The 19,679-nt window shown below is 37.5% G+C and overlaps 1 protein-coding gene and 1 long non-coding RNA gene across 2 annotated transcripts in view; both read right to left on the bottom strand.

The window, feature by feature from the left end:
• The window catches only part of obsl1b (obscurin like cytoskeletal adaptor 1b), a 39,215-nt gene extending 22,277 nt beyond the window's left edge, over positions 1–16,938 (bottom strand). Inside the window, exons 1-8 of the mRNA XM_053496261.1 lie at positions 15,902–16,938; positions 14,286–14,555; positions 13,889–14,149; positions 12,286–12,591; positions 11,848–12,114; positions 11,490–11,765; positions 1,307–1,582; positions 310–582 (exon numbers count right to left, since the gene is read on the bottom strand). Coding sequence (XP_053352236.1) covers positions 310–582; positions 1,307–1,582; positions 11,490–11,765; positions 11,848–12,114; positions 12,286–12,591; positions 13,889–14,149; positions 14,286–14,555; positions 15,902–16,916 — 2,944 coding nt within the window. The 5' untranslated portion in view covers positions 16,917–16,938. The remainder of the gene's footprint in view (positions 1–309; positions 583–1,306; positions 1,583–11,489; positions 11,766–11,847; positions 12,115–12,285; positions 12,592–13,888; positions 14,150–14,285; positions 14,556–15,901) is intronic.
• On the bottom strand, positions 10,230–11,133 carry LOC128523999 (uncharacterized). Its single transcript, XR_008360483.1, has 3 exons — positions 11,018–11,133; positions 10,596–10,871; positions 10,230–10,415 (listed from the first exon to the last, which is right to left on the bottom strand). It is a non-coding gene; the product is annotated as an uncharacterized LOC128523999 (long non-coding RNA).
• Positions 16,939–19,679: the final 2,741 nt, after the last annotated feature.

The following is a 19,679-nucleotide window of genomic DNA, read 5'->3' as shown; positions in this document are numbered from 1 at the left end:
TGTAAATGACAAATGTTTCAGGTCGGTGGCAGCAGAGTTATCGTCACTGCCCTGGTTTGAGGTGATACAGCAGGTTCTCATTTTTCCAAAAAAGCTTTCGTTTTTAGTCCCCTGGTGGTACAGTACAGGCAGTTACAATGAGATTCCTTAATACAATGAATTAGCAATGGAACAGAGCTGAGAGGGATAAAAAAAGTCTGGGTTGAACTTGTTAACATGTTACCACCCCAACTCCCACTCATCCCTTTGGCAAAGACAAAGGGGAATGAATGATGTGAATATGTGTCTCATAATTTAGATTTTATGTACCTTTTATGCTTAAATGGAAGAATTTTGAGTCATCAGCAGTGTCGCAGACATACTCTCCTGAATCTTCAACCCTACTGTGTATAATCTTCAGTCTCCTGTAGGGACCTTCTGTTTTTAATTTCATATTTTCACTTTCTTGAAGTTTCTGTCCATCCTTTAACCAAGTCACTTTTGCATTTGGACGTGAAAGCTCACAACTGAGGACAATTTCATCTGGAACGTGTCGATCAAGATAAACATCTTCCTTGGGATAGACAATCATTACAGGAGGCTCTGTTATGTAAAAAAAAAAAAGACACTTCTTAATTAAATGAGTTATAATGCCACAAAGTCTTATTTTGCTAAAGCATCTAATAAATTTATGTCAAGTAAGCAGTAGATCATAAGGAAGCTTTGTAGACCTGCCCATTCATACAGTAATCTAATAAACCAATTATGTAGCATTAGTGATGATCAACGAACCGTCTTACAGATATATGTCAAGAGCTTCAGTTCTGCCTTGATTTTAACTATGACCTGTTTGCTGGTGCCAGATAGACTAGTTTAAAACTGCTAAAACTACAGTGCAACAGTCTCTAGAGTTTAACGCCATGGTGTGGGATAAAACACATTCAGTGTCGGAATGGTCAGTGGATTGAAAACTTCGCAAAAATCAGAGGAGAATTACCAAACAAGAGGTCTGCAGTAACTCAAATAGGCAAAAAAGGGATCTCAGAAGATGCATGAAACCTTGAAGTGGATGGGTTACAACAGTAGAACACTCATCATATGTGTAAAAAGTGATTATGTGAGTTATTATATCTGTTCTGAGAGCTTGAAAAATCTGGCCACCTTTTTTTTTGGGGGGGAGGGTATTTTTAAAAATTTCCCACCGTCATTCACAAAAGTTTTATGTCTGTTTCTTTGTTGCACGAACTTCTAACTAGATCAGAAGTGTATGAAATAGGTGTACAGCTTATACATAATTTAAGTACAAATTGTAAATGCTATACATTACCTCGTACATTAACCTTAAATATTAAGGCACTGCCTCCTGCACGACATGTGTATGTCCCGGCGTCTAACATTTGAACAGATTGGATAATCAGTTTTCGCATGGTGTGTTCTTTCTCTACTATGAGTCTGTTGCTGGTCTGTATCTCAATTCCATCTTTGTACCATTGTGTAGTGGCATCAGGTCTGGACACTTCACAACAAAAGAAGACTTTGTCTTGTTCCACTACATTTTTGTGGAGTTCTTCCACTGGGATGTAGCGAAAGGTCACAGGGGGCTCTGTAGAGGAAGGAGAATTACACAAGATGATTCCTGGAGTTCTTATACTATTCACATGTGCTTCACTTATTTCAACTCAAGCATGCATTATCACTAAGTGCTGCTGATGGTCTTCACTCTTAACAGCCAAACTGAATGGAAAAAAATAGCATTAAATAAAGCTTTATGAGGATGAATTTGTATTAAGCAATATGATGGACATGCTTTTCTCCGTTGCATGACTTTGTCTTAAACAGAAAGCACCAAGAAGATGGGTAGATTGCAACTACAGCCGACAAACATGGTAGAAATGTTGCAGAAGGCTCTATGCATCTGTTTTAAGAAAATGATTAACTAGCAAAAACAGAAGCAGCAGAATGGATCCATTGCTTTCAACCAGTGGAAGTCGGACAGTACACAGTGATGTATTTGTTAGTTATATGGCAGTGGTTCATATAAACTTTGGATTTCACCTTTAATGTCCACATAAAACTCGCTGATATCATCAGCTGTATTACAACTGTAAACCCCAGAGTGGGAAAACGTGGCTGACAGGATAACCAGTGTCCTCATGCTGTGCTCTGATTGGAAGAAAACTCCAGTTTGAGGGAAGAGCTGAGTCCCATCCTTGTACCATTGGACCAGAGCAGTGGGCTCAGATATCTCACACTGAAGAATGATAGGTGAGCCTGCTTGAAATGACTTGGTCTTCTCAGTCTCAGGGACAGCTGTGAACGTCACTGGTGAAGCTAGGAGTGTTTCCATTCATTCAAAGAAATGGAATTACTAGATTTGTACACAGATTTTCCCTGCCATTCTTCTTAATGTTATGGGGAAGTTTACTTATAGATAAGGGAAATAATGGCAGCAAAAAATGCATATGAATATTTTCTATTGCTTATTTTTTATTAGGATTTAGGCTTTTTTATTAGGTAATTCTGTAATATGTGGAGCATTTAACATGGAATTAGAATAAACGGCACAGAAGTAAAATTTTAATTTAAATCCTTTAATATTTTTGGTTTGTCAAATGTAATTGTGTGATTTTATTAGAAGAATTATTTATCGAGCTTTTCAAGTGAGGTTTCAATATTTTGTTATTTGCATTGACCTGTTACAGTTTTATATATGGACAAAGCATTTATTGGACGAAGCACTGTTTGACATGTTAGTTGTTTTGAGAAGGAATATGGATTCAAAATCACCTGCAACATCCACTTTGAATGCTATACGATCATTGCCAGCTTCACAGCTATATATTCCAGAGTGTTTGGGCTCAGCTGATTCGATGACCAGTGTCCTCATAGTGCCCTCTGATTTGATCTCGAGTCCAGTTTCTTGAAGGAGTGGCACTCCATCTTTGAACCATGAAACTTGGGCAGCTGACTCCGAGATTTCACATTGAAGTATAATGGGGCAGCCTTCTTGAATTAACTTGTTTCTTGCCACCTCTGGAAGGGCTGAGAACCTTACAGCAGTAGCTGTGGAACATGTTAAGATGTAGAAATAAATCGTGACTCCTAAATCAGAAGTATACTGAATGGAAACATCTGTTTCGGGCCTTTTTTAGTATTTTATTATCCCAAGCATAAAAATTTTTCAAAAGTCCTACAGTAATAGGTTAGAAAGAGGTTAAAAAAATATATAATAATAATAAAGTTAAAGTTGTCAAAGAACTTGTGAAAATCAAGGATGGGATATTTTAGCTTAGGCTTGCATCATGCAATTTGCTATCATTTGCACATAGTTGAAATTGTATTTATTTTCCTTTTTGTTTTTCAGTTTAGAGTTTATTCCAGTACTACTGTCTAGCAACAAGACCAAATGATAGTTTGGTATAAAAGACTGTGCTAAAACAGAATACAGCCACATTGTTCAGATTTAATTGGATTATTTTGGATTATATCCCTTTAAGACCGGGTCTGGTATGAGGGCAAATAAACTTTTATCCGGGTATATAAATGCAAATTGAATATTAGATTTTATATATACTTAAAATATAGTTCGTTTTTTCTTTTAATTGTTATGGTTACTGGGAAATTACCTTCACTCTCCATACTGAATGACGCAGCATCATCAGGACTGTGACAGATGAACTGTCTAGTGTCAGAAAGCGCAGTTGTTTGATTGGTTAAGTTCCTCACACTTGCACCTCTTTGTGTATCAAGTCCACTATTTGGGAGTTTTTCTGTGTCATCTTTGTAACAGGAAGCCTGGCTTTCAGATTCTGCAATCTCATATTTTGGATCAGCTGATGAGTCTGATTCCATGGACATGGAATGATTCCTCTCCATTCCTGAAAGTGGTTTGAACTTCATAGTTGAAGCTACTTAGTTGTGAATAAAATAAAGAAAAAAAAGTTTTAATAGACAAAGTAATAATATCCAAGTTGAACACTAACTGCAACACTGATCTTAACCTTAGCTTTCTATTGTTTACAGGAAATAATTATTTAATTATAGTTTTGCAATTGAGCAACAAGGCTGTCAAATATAAGCTGTGGGATAGAAAAAAAAATGTAAAACATAATTAAATCACCTTTGATGTCAACATTAAATGTGGCTGCATCATCATCTGACTTGCAATCGTATGTTCCAGTGTGAGATAATTCAGCTGACTGCACAGAGAGTTTTCTTAATGTACCTTTGGACTGAACCAAAACTCCAGCCTCAGACAACAGCTCATTTCCATCTTTGTACCAAGACACGTTTGCAGCAGCGTCAGAGACTTCACATTCCAATTCAAATGGCTCTCCCTCTTCAGCTGATCTGTTCCTCTGAGCTTCAGTTGCAGTGGAGAACATCACTGGTGGGGCTATAGCTATCGTTGTAGAGAAAAAAAATGTAATTGTTAGTCGTGTCTCCCTATAGAACATTATATTTAATGGTAATTAAATGTATTATTTTCTTAAAGAGATTATTAAGAGTTGCCCCAAATCGTTGCTTTAACATGGATATTTTTTTATACAAGAAAAATGACAGTTAATTAAACACCAATAAGAACATACTGTACAGGCGATAAGCTTTAAAACTAAATGAAAATTTATGAAACAAGAAAACAGACAACTGGACAATGATAGTATAGATGTAATGTAACATTAGTAGCGCAAGAGTAAATGATGAAAGCTTTTAAAACTATAGACATTTAACAATGATGACAAAAGGCAACAGACAAACAAAGAAAATCTAAAGAATAAGGCCTTAAGTAGTACTACTTTCATATTCAGCAAAGCATGTTTAAGTTTAAATATTTACACTATTAATTATCATGCAAATTACTGGAATTATATTTACAGCATTTGGGAGACACACTTATCCAAAGTGACAATTTTTATCTCGCTATACATCTGAACAGGTGAGCGTTAAGGGCCTTGCTCAAGGACCCAACAGTGGCAAATTTGGTTGTGCTTGGGTTTAAACCTAGGACCTTCTAATCAGTGGTCTCACGCCTTAACTACTGAGTTACTGTACCTCTGCCTATTTCTTTGGTTGGGCCTGCAAATTGTAATTTACATAAGCATTTAGGTCTGTGCAAAATTAAAAGGGTTTCTGCTTGATATTGTGCTAAACCATTCAAAATGTGCATAAACGTTTGAATTTTAAAATAAGTTGTCAATGTCTTTTTTCAATACCACCAGACTGCTATATGTTTGAAGTCTAACCTTTACCCTTACAGTTATGTAATCCATTTTCTTTCTGTTGCTGTTTCTGTTTAGTTATTTTCTGATGAAAGGCAGTAAAACAAAATAAAATAAATAAGTAAATAAATAAACCACTGATCTATTCAAATGAAGCGACCAGCAGGATGACTGTTAGTGACCATTGCATGACTGAAGGGGTTAGTATTGTAATCAGATGGACTGAGATGTCAAAGATGACTGAGGAATCACCTGGTGGATCCACAGTACTCAGGATGTTGGTATCCTTTGTTTCATAACAGTATACTCCAGAGTCAGACAGCTCGGCTGATTTGATCCCGTCTGATCGGATCTCTTCTGATTGGATTACAGTGAGACATTCTTGAATTTGTTGTTGCTCTTGTCTATACCCGCAGACCTGAGCTGTGAAATTTACAGGCTCTGTTTGTGGAACTCTTACGTTGTCTACGTCATCAGATGTCATGTCGTTCTCTTTGGTCTCTTTCAGCCTTGAATCTTTCATCCGTGCAGCTAAAGAGTTTAATTTAGCATGTTTTAATTAAAGCAGCTTTTGTTTATAGGTATGTTGTAAGTGAAAGAATGTTACTTAAATGCAGGAATGTCACTAGAAACCAAAGATTTTCTATATTTAAATAATTGCAAAAACCCATTTAGTTATGGTGAATTAAATATATATTTTTTCTAGATAATATTTAATAACAATATATCATTTTTAAATGACAAAATATTGGGTGCTTAGTGAATTTAAATATTTTTGTGCATTTAGCATGGATTAAACTAGGTTTTAAATCACCTTTGACATACACCTTAAATTTTATGACATCATCCATTGCCTCACAGTTGTATAACCCTGTGTGACAGGGCTCTGCAGTCGGAACAACCAGCCTTCGTATGCAGTCCTCAGACTGGATCACTAATCCATTTTTTGTTTGGAGTTGTATTCCATCCTTAAACCAGCAAACTGGGGCAATTGGGTCTGATATTTCACACTGTAATACTAGAGGCATACCACTTTCAATGGTCTTAGTCCTGCCAGTCTCAGGAATTGGGGTAAATTTTACTGGTTTAGGTGAAGGTGCTTCGGTTTTGAAGAAATAAAGGCATATGTATTAAAATATGTTATACATTCAAGTAGAGCATAGCTGTGTTGAGTAATTTGGCCTTTCTTAACTGAATAATGTCTGAACAAAACAGTGTTAGTTGCTTTTATGCTAATTAATAGCATGTTAAACACACATCCTTGAGTCACCTTTTACTTTGTCTTGGTACATCACAGACTGATTTTTTGTCTCAGTTGTCAGCACCTCTTTGTGTGGAATTTCTGATAAATGGGCAAATGTTTCCTTTGAGGTCAGATTAGATGTCATGTTTTTCCCATCTTGTTGCTGGAATATTGCAACATCTCCATGCCCAAAGATTTGGACTTTCTTTTCACAGACCTCATCCAGGTCTTTGACATAGGCTTCTTCAAATACCCTCTCATCTGGTATGTCTTGAGGTGTTGAGATATTCATCTTTGTAACTAGAGTGTGTCAAGTTATATATAAAGAGATTTTTATTACTACTATGGAAAATAAAACAATGACCAAGGCTGACATTTAAGTTTCAAATTGTAAGTTACCTTAAAACTGATGGATATTTATTAACTGTAAGAAAATGTCATATAAAAAATGCAAGCCATTTTTTTAAAAAGATGATGTTTAAATACCAAGGCAGTCATTGCTTATGGTCATGGGCATTTCTCTTGGAAAGATGTTTTTTGTTAGATGTGAATGTAATTTCTAAATGGTTCAATTTGTTTAGACGTTTAAGGTTAAGTTAGTAAATTTAGCTAGTCAAAATCTGCTAACCTATAGAGTTATGTTGGCAAGCCATGCAATTTATATGTTTGTTTATTTATCACCAGCGTTTAAGCTATTTAGAGTGAGTTAATGAATCAGAGTGAACAATGGCATTAAATTATGTATAAAATGTTGGCAATGGGATGTACTTTGCTCTCATCATTACTTGCTGAATGATGGAGCTAACTATTTAAATCACCTTCACGATCCACCTTAAATGCTAAAACATCGTCATCCGTACAGATTTCTTCTACTTTGAAGTAACTTCTGTCGTCTTCATGAAAACCGTGAGCTGTTTCCTGTTTTATACACCGAAGTTGGGGTAGTTCTTCATCCTTGTAGATGCACACTTGGCTAGTCAAATCTGACTTTGTATGCTGAACTTGTTTTACACTGCTTTCCTTAATGTTCTCCTTCATTAACAACTCAGGAACAGCTATGAAGCTCAAGCATTCCTCACTGATGTTGCTCTTTGTAAATTCAGGACAGTTTGTGAAGCTTAAGCTTTCCTTACTGATCTTAGTCTTGTCCAGCTTAGAAACTGATGTCGAGCTTAAGGTCTCCTTAACGATCTCGCTTTTTGCGAAATCAGAACCATCTATGTAGTTTAAAGTTTCTTTAATGTTCTCAGTCTGGGTAAAATCAGGTTTGGAGCTTAAGCTTTCCTTCAGATTCTTGTTTTTTGAGACATTAGAACTGCCTGTGAAGCTTAAGCTTCCTTTTGTGTTCTCGGTCATGGACAAATCAGGATTCGCTTTGAAACTCAAGCTTTCTGTAAGGTTATTGCTTTTTAAGACAGTAGAACTGTCTGTAAAGCTGATGCTTTCTTTGGAGTTCTTGGTCTTGGCAAAATCAGGAACTGCTGTTAAGCTCAAGCTTTCCATAAGGCAGTTGCTCTCTGAGAGTTTAAGATGTTCAGTGAAGCTTAAGCTTTCTTTAGTGCTCTCAGTCTCAGTCAAATCAGGAACTGCAGTGAAGCTCGAGCTTTCCTTAAGGATGTCACTCTTTTTGAGCTTGGGAATGTCTGTAAAGCTTAAGCCTTCCATATTGACCTTGGTCTTGGCCAACTCAGGAACTGATGTTCCCTGAGGGGAACCCGGGTTTTCTTTAATGATCTCGTTCTTTGCGAACTCAGAACCGTCTGTCACACCCAAGCTTTCCTTAATGATGTTGATCTTTGCAATTTCAGGGAAGGATTCAGCTATAATTGTATGATGTGCACAAAGAAAAGTTTCAGTGGGTTTCCACTTTCTTAGAAGTTGATTAAATAGTTGTTCTCAATAGTTGTTACTTTCAAGATTTATGACATAGAAGAGAAAAAATAAGAGAGACGACCATATGACAGTGGTCTAGAAACAAGTCACACAGATCAATGCAGCAAGTACAAAAAAATATGCTTGCTAATGTTAGTTATTTGTTTCTGCTTCATTCATTCATTCATTCATTCATTCATTCATTCATCCATTCATTCATTCATTCAAATTTAAACAATCTATTCAATATTTTACATATATATTATTTAAACATTTCAAGACATTATGCTTGTTCTGATGAGCATTAAGGAAGATGACGAAAGCAAATGGAGTTTAAAAGGTTTTCTGTGATGTTGTGATGTACTGCAATTAAGAATGATATCTAAACATGATACACTATTGTTAGCTGGGAAGAAAGGCTTGCAGACCAACTGGATGTTGGATTAAGATATAATAGCAGGGATTAGTTTGGGAAGCGCTTTCAAGAATGGGTAACCAAGGTGCATGAATTCAGCATCTTCAGGCACAGCCTTAGAAAGGTTACACACCACCATTGTTAGTGGCGCAGATGTACTGGGTTAAGTGTGCTTATGGTGGAATAGCAGTTGTATCACCTTTCATATCCACAGTGCACTGGACAGTGTCATCATAGGTCTCACCCTTGTACACTTCAGAGTGAGACTGCTCGGCTGTTAGGAAAGCCACAAAGAAAACAATAAGCTTTTTAGCTTTAATTAGGTCAATGTTCCTAGTTAAGAATGGGGTGCAAATAATAGTGGTAAACCACCTTTGCCTGTATTAAACTGGGTGAGATCATCTGGTGTCCTAGGTCTGTTTGTCCCATTGTCTGGTGATGATTCAATGCTTAAAGTTTTCATAGGGGCCTCCCACTTAATTTGAGGCTCAGGTTCAATTCCATCTTGCGATAGTACCTCTCTCTCGTTATTTAGTTCATAATTATACTCAGTGGAATCCGGGATTTTACACTGTTGTGCAATAGAGATGATCTCTCCAGTACATTTGCTCTTCTTAACATTGGAAACCTCCAGTAGTTTCAAAGGTGGAGCTAAAGATGATCATTAATAAAGGAATATTTTTATACACTTTTGGTGACTATGACTTAAGCTTAAATCTAATGGCTATGAAATGCACAAGTTTTGTTGTGAAAACACACATAACTCAAAAATCTAAGAGTTGCTAGACACCATGCTAAGCATTATGTCAGTTACAGGAAAATATTTTTAAAAAATCACCTTCATCTTGTACATTAAACTGGATGACATCATCCTTTCTCAGAGAGTTGTGCCATCCAGACTCAGAAGGCTGCACTGCCTTTACAGCAAGCTGTCTCCTGGTATCCTCCGTTTGGATATGTGGTTGACTTTTCGAGAGGAGCTCTACTTCATCTTCATACCAACACACCTTGGCCGGTGGGTCCGAGATCTCACAGTGTAGCTCAGTTGGGTAGTCTGCTTCAAACACCTGGTTCTTCACAACTTCTGGGAGGGCTGAGAACTTCACCGGTGGAGCTTATTGTGAAATATACATGACATTAATACCTCAGAAATAAGAGAAAGAATTTCCAAGAATGACTAATCTGTGATCTCTCAGACTTTTTGCCAAAAAGCAAGTTAAATACAGAATGCAACACATGTAACAGTAGCATCAAACAGTTGCCCACAAGACAAGATGCATAAGTAAGAGGCATTTCCATAAACGCAATGAGGCACAGACATTTGTTTTCCATTAGTTTGCTTCTAGTTTCAAATAAATGCTGCTTTGGGTTACTGGATGTACATGCTTCTCAGAAAGCCACAAATCACCTTTGATTTCCACAGCAAACTGTACAGAGTCATCCGGCATCTTGCAGCTGTACAGTCCAGAATGGTTGCGTTCTGCTGACTGGACTGCCAGCATCCTTAGTGTGCCTTCTGCTTGTATGTCCCAGCCAGCTTCCATGAAAATCTCTTTTTCATCCTTATACCAGTGAACATCTGCTGCAGGATCTGATATCTCACAGCGGAGCTCAAAATAGCTGCCAGCTTCAATGCATTTACTCTTCTCAACTTCCGGAACAGTTGAGAACCGCACTGGCACAGCTGCTGCAGATGGTGATTTATGATAAAATAATCAAGATTTATAGCAACATTAAAATGAACAACAAAAACACACAGCAGACAACATTTAAAAATGTAAAAAATATAATAATAATCTCTCCAAAGCCACTGTAAGATTTTATAGCACATCACTGAAGAGCACAAAGAAGAAACTGCAAGATTCACCTTTGATCTCAACTTGAAATTCAACGATGTCATCTTTTGTTGTGCACCTGTACACACCAGCATGAGATGGGGCTGCTGATTCAATAGTTAGTCTCCTTATGCAGGCTTCTGAGTGGAAGTCTATGCCAGCTTGTGAGAGAATTTGCTTCCCATCCTTGAACCAGCGAACCTCCCCAGTGGAGTCTGATACCTTGCACTGCAGCACAATTGGGCAGCCTGCTTCAATGCACATTCTCCTCTCGGTTTCTGGACCAGCTGAGAATCTCACTGGTGGAGCTAAAGATATTTTAAAATCTTTTAATCCTTATGTTTTGTGAATTAACACCACTAATATTTCTTGTTTCCGTACTGTAATTTTTTACAAAAACAGTTTTATCATATCGACATACATTGAACAGTTTATAAAACAACAAACTAATCACCTTTAATTTCCACATTAAACTGAACAGCAGCACCCTTTGTCTTGCAGCTGTACACGCCAGAATGGAAAAAATCTGCTTTTTCAATTACCAGTGCCCTCTTAGTGCCATTAGACTGAAATTCCAATCCACTCTGTGAGAGGAGTTTTACATCATCTTTGTACCACAAGACCTGGGCACTTGGATCTGATAGCTCACACTGAAGTACAATTGGGCAACCAGCTTCACTGCACTTGTTCCTTTCCAGGTTTGGAAGTGCTAAGAACGTCACAGGTGGGGCTATGGGTGTTTCGAACAATGTGATTTATTATTTAAACACAGTGGTAATGAAGTTTTAATAATTGTTTGTTTGTTGTGTTTGATACATGTATGTTGTCAGTTTACGCAATTAATTCACACAAAACACAAACAGATCAAAAAATGCTGGTGCTAAGCAATTTTGATTATGGTCTAAATGACAGGATTTCCAGCTTACCCTCAACTTCCACATTAAACCTGATGACATCATCAATGGCGTCACAGCTGTAAACTCCTGAATGGGAGAACTCAGCTGATTGAATGACAATTCTCCTCATTGTTCCTTCTGATTGGATGTGAAGACCTTCTACCGATTGCAGTTCAACTCCATTCTTATACCAGCGGACTGGTGCTTCAGGGTCTGACAGCTCACAGTAGAGGACTATTGGATTGCCTTCTTCCACAAACTTATTTCGGTCCATCTCGGATAGCGGCGTAAATTTAACAAGTGGAGCTACATGTTGAAAGAAATGTGTCAGTAATTTCTAAATAAATAAAGCCCCAGTATTAGCCCCAAGACACGTGTAGGCGCTTACCTTGTATATAAAGAGCTGCTGAATCACGAATTCCATAGGCAATAAAAGTAATTTCAGCTCCATTGTCAGTGTCTCGTACCCCTCGAATTCGAAGTGATTGGTGTGTACGAGATCGCCTAATGAGAAAACGTTCATCTTCTTGAATTTGGTTGCCATTCCAGAACCAAGTGCCTATGACTGAGGCAGACAGTTCAATGGAAAAACAGGCATCCTGGCCCTCAGGCACCAGGGCATCTTGTAGAGGTGCTTGTACTTTTGCAACTGGAACTGTAAAAGTCATAAGAGCCAGTTTTTACGTTTTGTTGCTGGACAGATTAAGAAACCCAAAAACGTTCGGTTATTTACTTCAGTTTTTTTTAAACAGAAAACTAGAAGTCAGCTGTTGAAGTAGACAATATGCCAACATTTTAACCTAGATTAGTTTGAACATAGTGTTACCCAAATGAACTGCACGCGGGAACTCCACATATCCGCTTCTTCCGTACTTGTTGATACTACAGATGCGAAATCTGTAGTCCGCTTCACATGGAACACTGTCACCAAGAATTTCCACTGAGGTTGCTGAGTCAGTGGTCAGACACTGGAGCCACTCCTGAGAACCTATTTCCTGTCTCTCTAGGATGTAGCCTGAGGGGGGATTCTTCCGACAGTCCTGTGCTGGAACCCAGGATAGGAGTGCTGCATTTGCACGTTCTGTGTTTATCTGAACCCCCACAGGACAGCTAGGTGGGCATTGTCTAACCGCTGAGAAAGAATAAAAAGATAAAATAATTTCAATCATTAGACTATATGTGAAAAGTATCCAGACAACCCTTATAATTACTGAGTGTGGCTATTTTAGGCATACTTGCTGATAGATATTAAATAGACTACACAAAAATACACAAATGTCTCCTTAAGAACATCTTGCAGTTGAATCTTGCAGTGGACCATCCATGTGCCATGATCACAGGATGTTAAATTTCCAGCAAATGCTTTGGACAAATTTTGTCTCCTGCTAGAGCTGCTGCTGCTAGGTGTAATTATAAGTTTGATTATTCTGTAATAGAATTATGTACAGTACTCACAGGATGATAAAGCCACAAGAAGTAGTAGGCCTTTTCTTAGTTTTGCTAGATGTACTGCTCGCAGAAAAAAAGCTTGGAAAAAGCAATGTCTATGGAGTGCACCAAATCTTTAAAGTTTGGTGTGAAAAAGAAGAAGTCGGGACACTGATAACAAGTGTGTTGTGAACCGAAATATTAGTTTACTAAATACACAAAAAAATTTATAGTATGCACCAGCCCTAATATTAAAACCACATTCATGCATCCTTATCAATATCCACCAACTGCATAAAAAATTTAAAATACACACACACACTTTCTGATGCATTCTGGCCGCTTGCTATTTAAGTTCTTTTTTTTGTAGGTGAGACCCCAGGATTCAAAAACACATATAAGGCTGCAGAGGGCTACCGTTGACCCGGTGGTTATGCTAAGACTCTCATTTGACTGGCAAATACATTATCAGGTATCATAGTACAGATTTCCTACTTTTATAATGTTAAATATTTAAATTTATTGGAAATTTAAACCTAAAGCATGTTTGTTGTTTATTTATTTATTGTACTACATCATAAATTACAGCATTACGTCTAAATGAACTTCTCCTCTGCAGCAGAGGTAAGTTTTGGTCTTGCTTTCCTGGAATGGTCTTCATGAGAGCCAGTTTCCTCATAGAGGTTAAAGGGTTTTGCAAATGAACTTGACAATACTTTTCCTGCAAGAATTTTTCAACTGTCAACAACTGTCTGTTGTTGTTACTTAATGGCCTAAGTGCTATTTAAAAAATAGTACATTTTGAGAAGATCCAGTATTGTTCCAGAATGTGGAAAATGAATTCAAACTTGTGTCCAAACTTGTATTTGCAGATTGTTATTCATTGACAATAAAAGAAGCACAGTATAATGTGTTATTATGGTATGTTTTCATGTTATTTTCACACAGTGCAGAAAAAATAAACTTATAACTTGATTGGTTAAACATGGATAATTCCTAACCTTTCACCCTTAGTTGAGATGATGTCTTAGATCTACCAACATAGAAAATGACCATGCCGGAATCTTGAGGTGTAGTATTAACAAAGACCAAGATGTGAGTTCTGCCAAACGATTTGATGATTGTCTGATGTGTCTCTCTCAGCTCTACTCCATCTTTGTACCAGTGAATGTCCATTTCCTCTTCTTCTACTTCCACACAGAAAGCAGCGTTTTCCCCTTCTAGAACATCTACTTTTCTGGGCAGCTTTCTTACAATTGTTCCTATAAAAAAGTGTATAAGGAAAAGCATAAAAAAATCAAATAAAATTTATATTTATTACAAATTCAGATTTTTTTTTTTTAAGGGAAGATTTGTTGTATTCAATCCCAGCTTCCAAAATTGTTTCAAGATATTTACCTTTGACAGTTACCTCTGCTATGCTTCTTCCTCCATCTGGCATTTCACAGAGGTAGATCCCATCATCATCAACTCCCATGTCACGGATTGTGAGTCTACGCTTTGTTCCCCACTCCTCCATCCCATATTTGGCCCCTGGCTGTAGCCTCCTGTCTTCTAAATACCATGTGATTGGGACAGAGTCCTCAGGTACTTCGCACTCAAGGATGGCCAGGTCCCGCTCCCAGACTTCAAGGTCGTTAAGTGGTTGCTTGAATCTCACAAGTGGTTCTGATATTGTCAAGAACAGATGTTTTAAGAAATGTCTTTAAACATGTACATCATATGTGTACATCATTAATTAATTTAAAACTACTATTAAAAAATAAGCATATTTAACATAAAATCCACCAGGGTATAAGCAAGTCTATGAAGAAATGCAGCAGAATTTATTGTGCTATGACCATCATATATTTTGCTGACTTTGTAGTCATATTAGTCCCATCATCTACACAAGATCATGGTGGTATATACTATATCTTTGTGATGATAGCATGGTGAGAAAGTAAACAAGGTGTTGCCAGATTGTGATGTACAGTAGTATTGTCAGCCTTATTGTTTCTAGTTGACCATGACCCTGTTCTTTTTTTCCCCCTATTATAATTTCTTTTGTGCTTCCAAATAAATCACCTTTGGCGCCTGTGTCAGGGATAAACGCTAAAGGGCGCTCGTTCAGACTTCGTCTTTTCAGACTTTTAGTGCTTGGAATTTTTATGTTGACACAAGTATTCATTGTTTTTAGGTTCATAATTTAAGCTACAGTAAATGCCTTGCTAGTGTTTTTGTCTCGCATCAGTTTTTTTTTCAGTGATTGGATCTGTTATTGTCATGTGGTTTATCTCTGTTGATGTTAGATTGTTTTGTTTATTGATGTTTTGTTTTTGTTTGTTAGTTTCATTGATTAAAGTCTTCTGCACTATGCCTTGCCTATTCGTCCCCTTCATCTTTGACAGAATGCGAGACCGAATTCAAGGCACAGCAGAAGGGTCGCCTCTAAATATTTTTTATGAGCCCTTGTGAGCCCAGAACTGCTGTCCAGGTTTGAGGATTTCCTGGATGGTCCACCATCCGGAGTCAAGGACCCAGTGTTTGTGTCACCGCATGGGTTAAAATAGGTTCAGTCCCAATGCCCTGTACCTTAGTTGCCCAACAAAGGATTTTTTTGGCGGGTTCTTATAACCACCATTGGTGACCACTTTTTTGTTTATTTATTTATTTGGTTGGTTGGTTGGTTGGTTAAGTCAGGGATGACTTTGTCTTTTTGGACTTGTATTTGGTGCTAGGGACATTTACTGTATATTGACACATAAAAAAGTATTATTTTACTGTAGGTTTACAATGTTTGTAATCGTAATGTCTGCACCTATGCCATTGCCGCATCCCCTTTAACTTTGACACCATGCTCTCTTTTAATTTTGCATTTAAAATATCTTTGTATACCTGGTGCTGAGTGATTTCTCTTAATATGGCCTGGGCCTGGCGATAAACATCCCATTGTTTAATTTAGGTGGTTAAATATAATTAAGAGTGTGTAGACTGATATGCAAAACAATACAAACAATATATAGGCTACATACCTTTAACAAAAAGATGTACTGCACTTAGGGTTTGTCCTGCAGTATTGGATGCAGCACAGACATATACTCCATTATCTTGCTGTTTGCAGTAGAGTACTTTTAGTGTAAAGTATCCCTCTCTGTCTTCATATAAAAGATACCGCCTTCCAGACAAAATTATTCTTCCATCTTTCCGCCATATGATTTCTGGTTTGGGTTTTCCTGTCACATAGCAACGGAATTTTGCATGCTTTCCTTCTGTCACAGCAAACATTTTTACTTTAGCTGAAGTTGGCAGAGGGTCTTCTTTTACCCTTGTTACAGCATGCCTACTGCTCCTCTGCTTTCCCTGATGCGCCTTCCAGTGGCCATTAGTGTAACCATTGCGGTTTCCTTCATCTTCATGTCCAGGGCCAGCATCCACCAACAGCACAGCTCCGGCCAGACTTTCACCAAATTTGTTCCTGGCTTTGCATGTGTACACTCCACCATCAGGTGCCCGGGTTTTGAAAATCTTTAATTGAAACCACCCTCCATCCTGGTAACCAACACTAAAATGTGTACTCTCAAAGATCTCATTTAGCTTCTTGCCATCCTTCTCCCACACCACCTCTGGCCTTGGCTTTCCCCACAGCTTACACGAGAAGACTGCATCGTCTCCCCGGCCTACTCGTGTAGACAGAGGTTTGATGAGAAACCGGGGCTTGTTCTCCTCTCTCAGCTCTATCTCTTGAGCTTCGCCTTCTACTTTTAGTGTTGCTGCAGCATATGTTTCTCCTATGGAGTTTTTAGCTTTGCATATGTACTGTCCACTGTCTTCTGCTGTCACCACTGTGATAATAAGATTGTAAACATTACCATCCTCAAACACACGATATCTGCCACCTGGATGGATCTTTTCATTGTTTTTCTCCCATATGACTGCTGGTCTGGGATCCCCACTAATCTGGCATTTAAGGACGGCATCAGTGCCACTCTGAACCACCACAGGACGAGGATAGGCCAGGAACCGTGGTGCTCCACCAAACACATCCATTTTTCTCCGCTTGCCAGCCTCACCTTAGCCTGTGAGTCTCTCTTTCACCAGAATATCTGTATTGCTAGGTGTCTGAATAAAATATAAAAAATATGTTACTTTATGAACCAACTATATGTAGAATATACTAAATTTAAGCATTTTTATTGACATTAACATTACTAATGTATCCAATGTTGTAAACATTAAAGCACTTTTTGTAAGTCGCTCTGGATAAGAGCGTCTGCCAAATGCCTAAATGTAAATGTAAATGTAAATTTGTCCAAGTTCATTGAACATTGACCATTGAAGAGAAAATTGAAAGGAAATTTATGTTTTGGAAGCCTGAGGTAAACAATAAAATGCTTTATTGCTATCATTAGACTTTCTTCGATGATCACAATTATATTTTGTTGGTTTAACCATCAAAGTTAGACACAACGCAATCCTTGCACTAATTACGACATCGAGGGCACTCCAAATTGAGCAAGCTAAGCTAGGGTAATGAAATATGTATTAATGCACAGTTCAACTGTTGTGAAATGTAATGCCCCCACAAATAATTTTAAAGCATATTTTTAAACATCTAACAAAAAAGTATTTATAATTATGCCATTTACCGCAAGGGGTCTGCAGCCCTTTGGTTAGGGAACACTCATTTAGAGAGTCTTTCACTGTGGGAATTTAAAACACCCGCTCATTTATGTAAATGTCATTCACTTACTATATTATCCTGTATACAGAGTCACGGGGGCCTGGAGCCTATCCCAGGAGACTTGGGGCTCGAGGCAGGGTGCAAGCTGGACAAAGTGCCAATTTGGGAACGCCAGTTAACCTAATCTGCATGTTTTTTGACTGTGGGAGGAAACCCATAAAGCACGGGGAGAACATGCAAACTTCATGCACACAGACCCCAATGTAGAATTGTTAATGGAACTCAGATCCTGGAGATGCAAGATGACAGTGCTCACCACTAATTAATTGACAAACTTTTTTTTACGAACCATTATTTGTTTTTTTGCTAAAGAACATAGCTTGGACTTTTTTACTTATGTGAAATGTCCCCCAAAATACAGAATATGTCCTCTGTGACACTGTCAATGAAAAAAAAAAAAATAAATAAAATAAATAAATAAATTTGCAATAAAAATACAATCAATGGCAGTGGTACTGTAGCTGCTCTAAAAGATGTCAGCACAGCGTTCTTTGAGCTGACAAGGAGGCAACAGTAACTCTCTAAATCACTCTTTACAATCATGATGAGCAGAAAAGCATCTCAGAAATAACAAAGTAGATAACAATGGCTTTTGCTCCTTTTCTGGACAAACTCTGACCAACACTTGACAGTTGAAAATTGGATAACGCACTACTGTATGTACTGTAAGGTTTTCCTCAAACAAAAAACTCAAAAAGGTTGCAATTTGGATTTAAATAAGCAAATAACTAAATACCATTAATTTAATATTTACTTCAGTGATTAGCATGTTTCAGTTAAATTCTTTAAACTCTAGATAATTCAGGGAATTTATTAAACAACCATGTTGGAGGAAGTATCCATTAGTTGTGAAAATGATGCTACTCTGTTTCAGAAGGGTCAAATTAATGGTTAAAGAAGGCAAGTAAGGAGAGTTAAGATACAGTATGTCAAACACATTATGAATTTCTTGAAGGATAGTGGTCGACCATCAGCTTCGCAGGAGAAATATGGTTGAAAAATTATAAATGACCATGGTCACAGATCGCTTAAACGCTTGGTATATTTGCATTGACAGTAGAAATCACAGCTATGTTTAACAATTAAAGTAAGAGCATGTGCACACACAATGTGATGAGAACTTACAGGATTGGGACTAAACAGGTGTGTCACCATAAGAAAACCGCTTGTTAGAAAGACTCATATGGTTAAAAGGCTTTAAGTTGCTAAGGAGCTAAAAGATTGACCTTTAGAGCAATGAAAAAGGTTACAGTATGTGGTCTGATGACTTCAGATTGACCCTGTTTTAGAGAGATGGGTGCATAAGGGTAAGAAGGGAAACACATACAGTAAAGTAATGCTCCTACCATGCGTAGCACCAGCTGTACAATCATCTGTTATGATCTGGGGTCGCTTCAATTAGTCTGGTCTAGGCTCAGCAACATTATGTGGCGCTAAAATTAAATCAGCTGATGAATGTACTGAATGACCTGGTCACCCAATCAAAACATTTTTCTATTTTTCATATTCCAGGACTCAAATTGTGAAATTTGTGAAGTTCCTGGAAGCATAAGGAATTTTATTTCACACATTAATTGGACTGTTTTAATGCTCCAATTGTCAATACAAGATCTTGGCCAAAAACGAATGCAACCCTTGATGAAAATGAATGTTCTGATGTTACATAAGGTTGTCACAACAATACCACTGTAATCAAAGCTAAAGGTGATCCAATTAAATATAGGTTTGTAACTTTTTTGGCCAGTTGATATATTTGTTGTGCTTGCGCTTCCAGCAATCAGGCTAATGTCGAAGTCACTAAAATTACATGTTTTATGTAAACATTAACTAAAACTCTTGATTTGTAAATGCATGACTTTTATTTTTACCTAGATGGGCCCAAGACTTTGTTTGCTTGGAATTTAATTGCACACTTATAAGCACATAAAAAAATGTACAGCGCCATGTGTTGAATTTTTTGTTGGAATTAACAAAAATTTTTACGTATTAGTGTGAAGTGCACATAATGAAGGTGTGAGATCACTCACTCATCGTCTATACTGCTGTATCCTATATTCAGGGTCGCGACG

Source organism: Clarias gariepinus, chromosome 5 (genome assembly GCF_024256425.1).
Source record: "Clarias gariepinus isolate MV-2021 ecotype Netherlands chromosome 5, CGAR_prim_01v2, whole genome shotgun sequence".
NCBI classification, from domain to species: Eukaryota; Metazoa; Chordata; class Actinopteri; order Siluriformes; family Clariidae; genus Clarias; species Clarias gariepinus.
The sequence above is the reverse complement of the archived record's forward strand: the minus strand, read 5'-3'. Positions and strand labels throughout refer to the sequence as shown.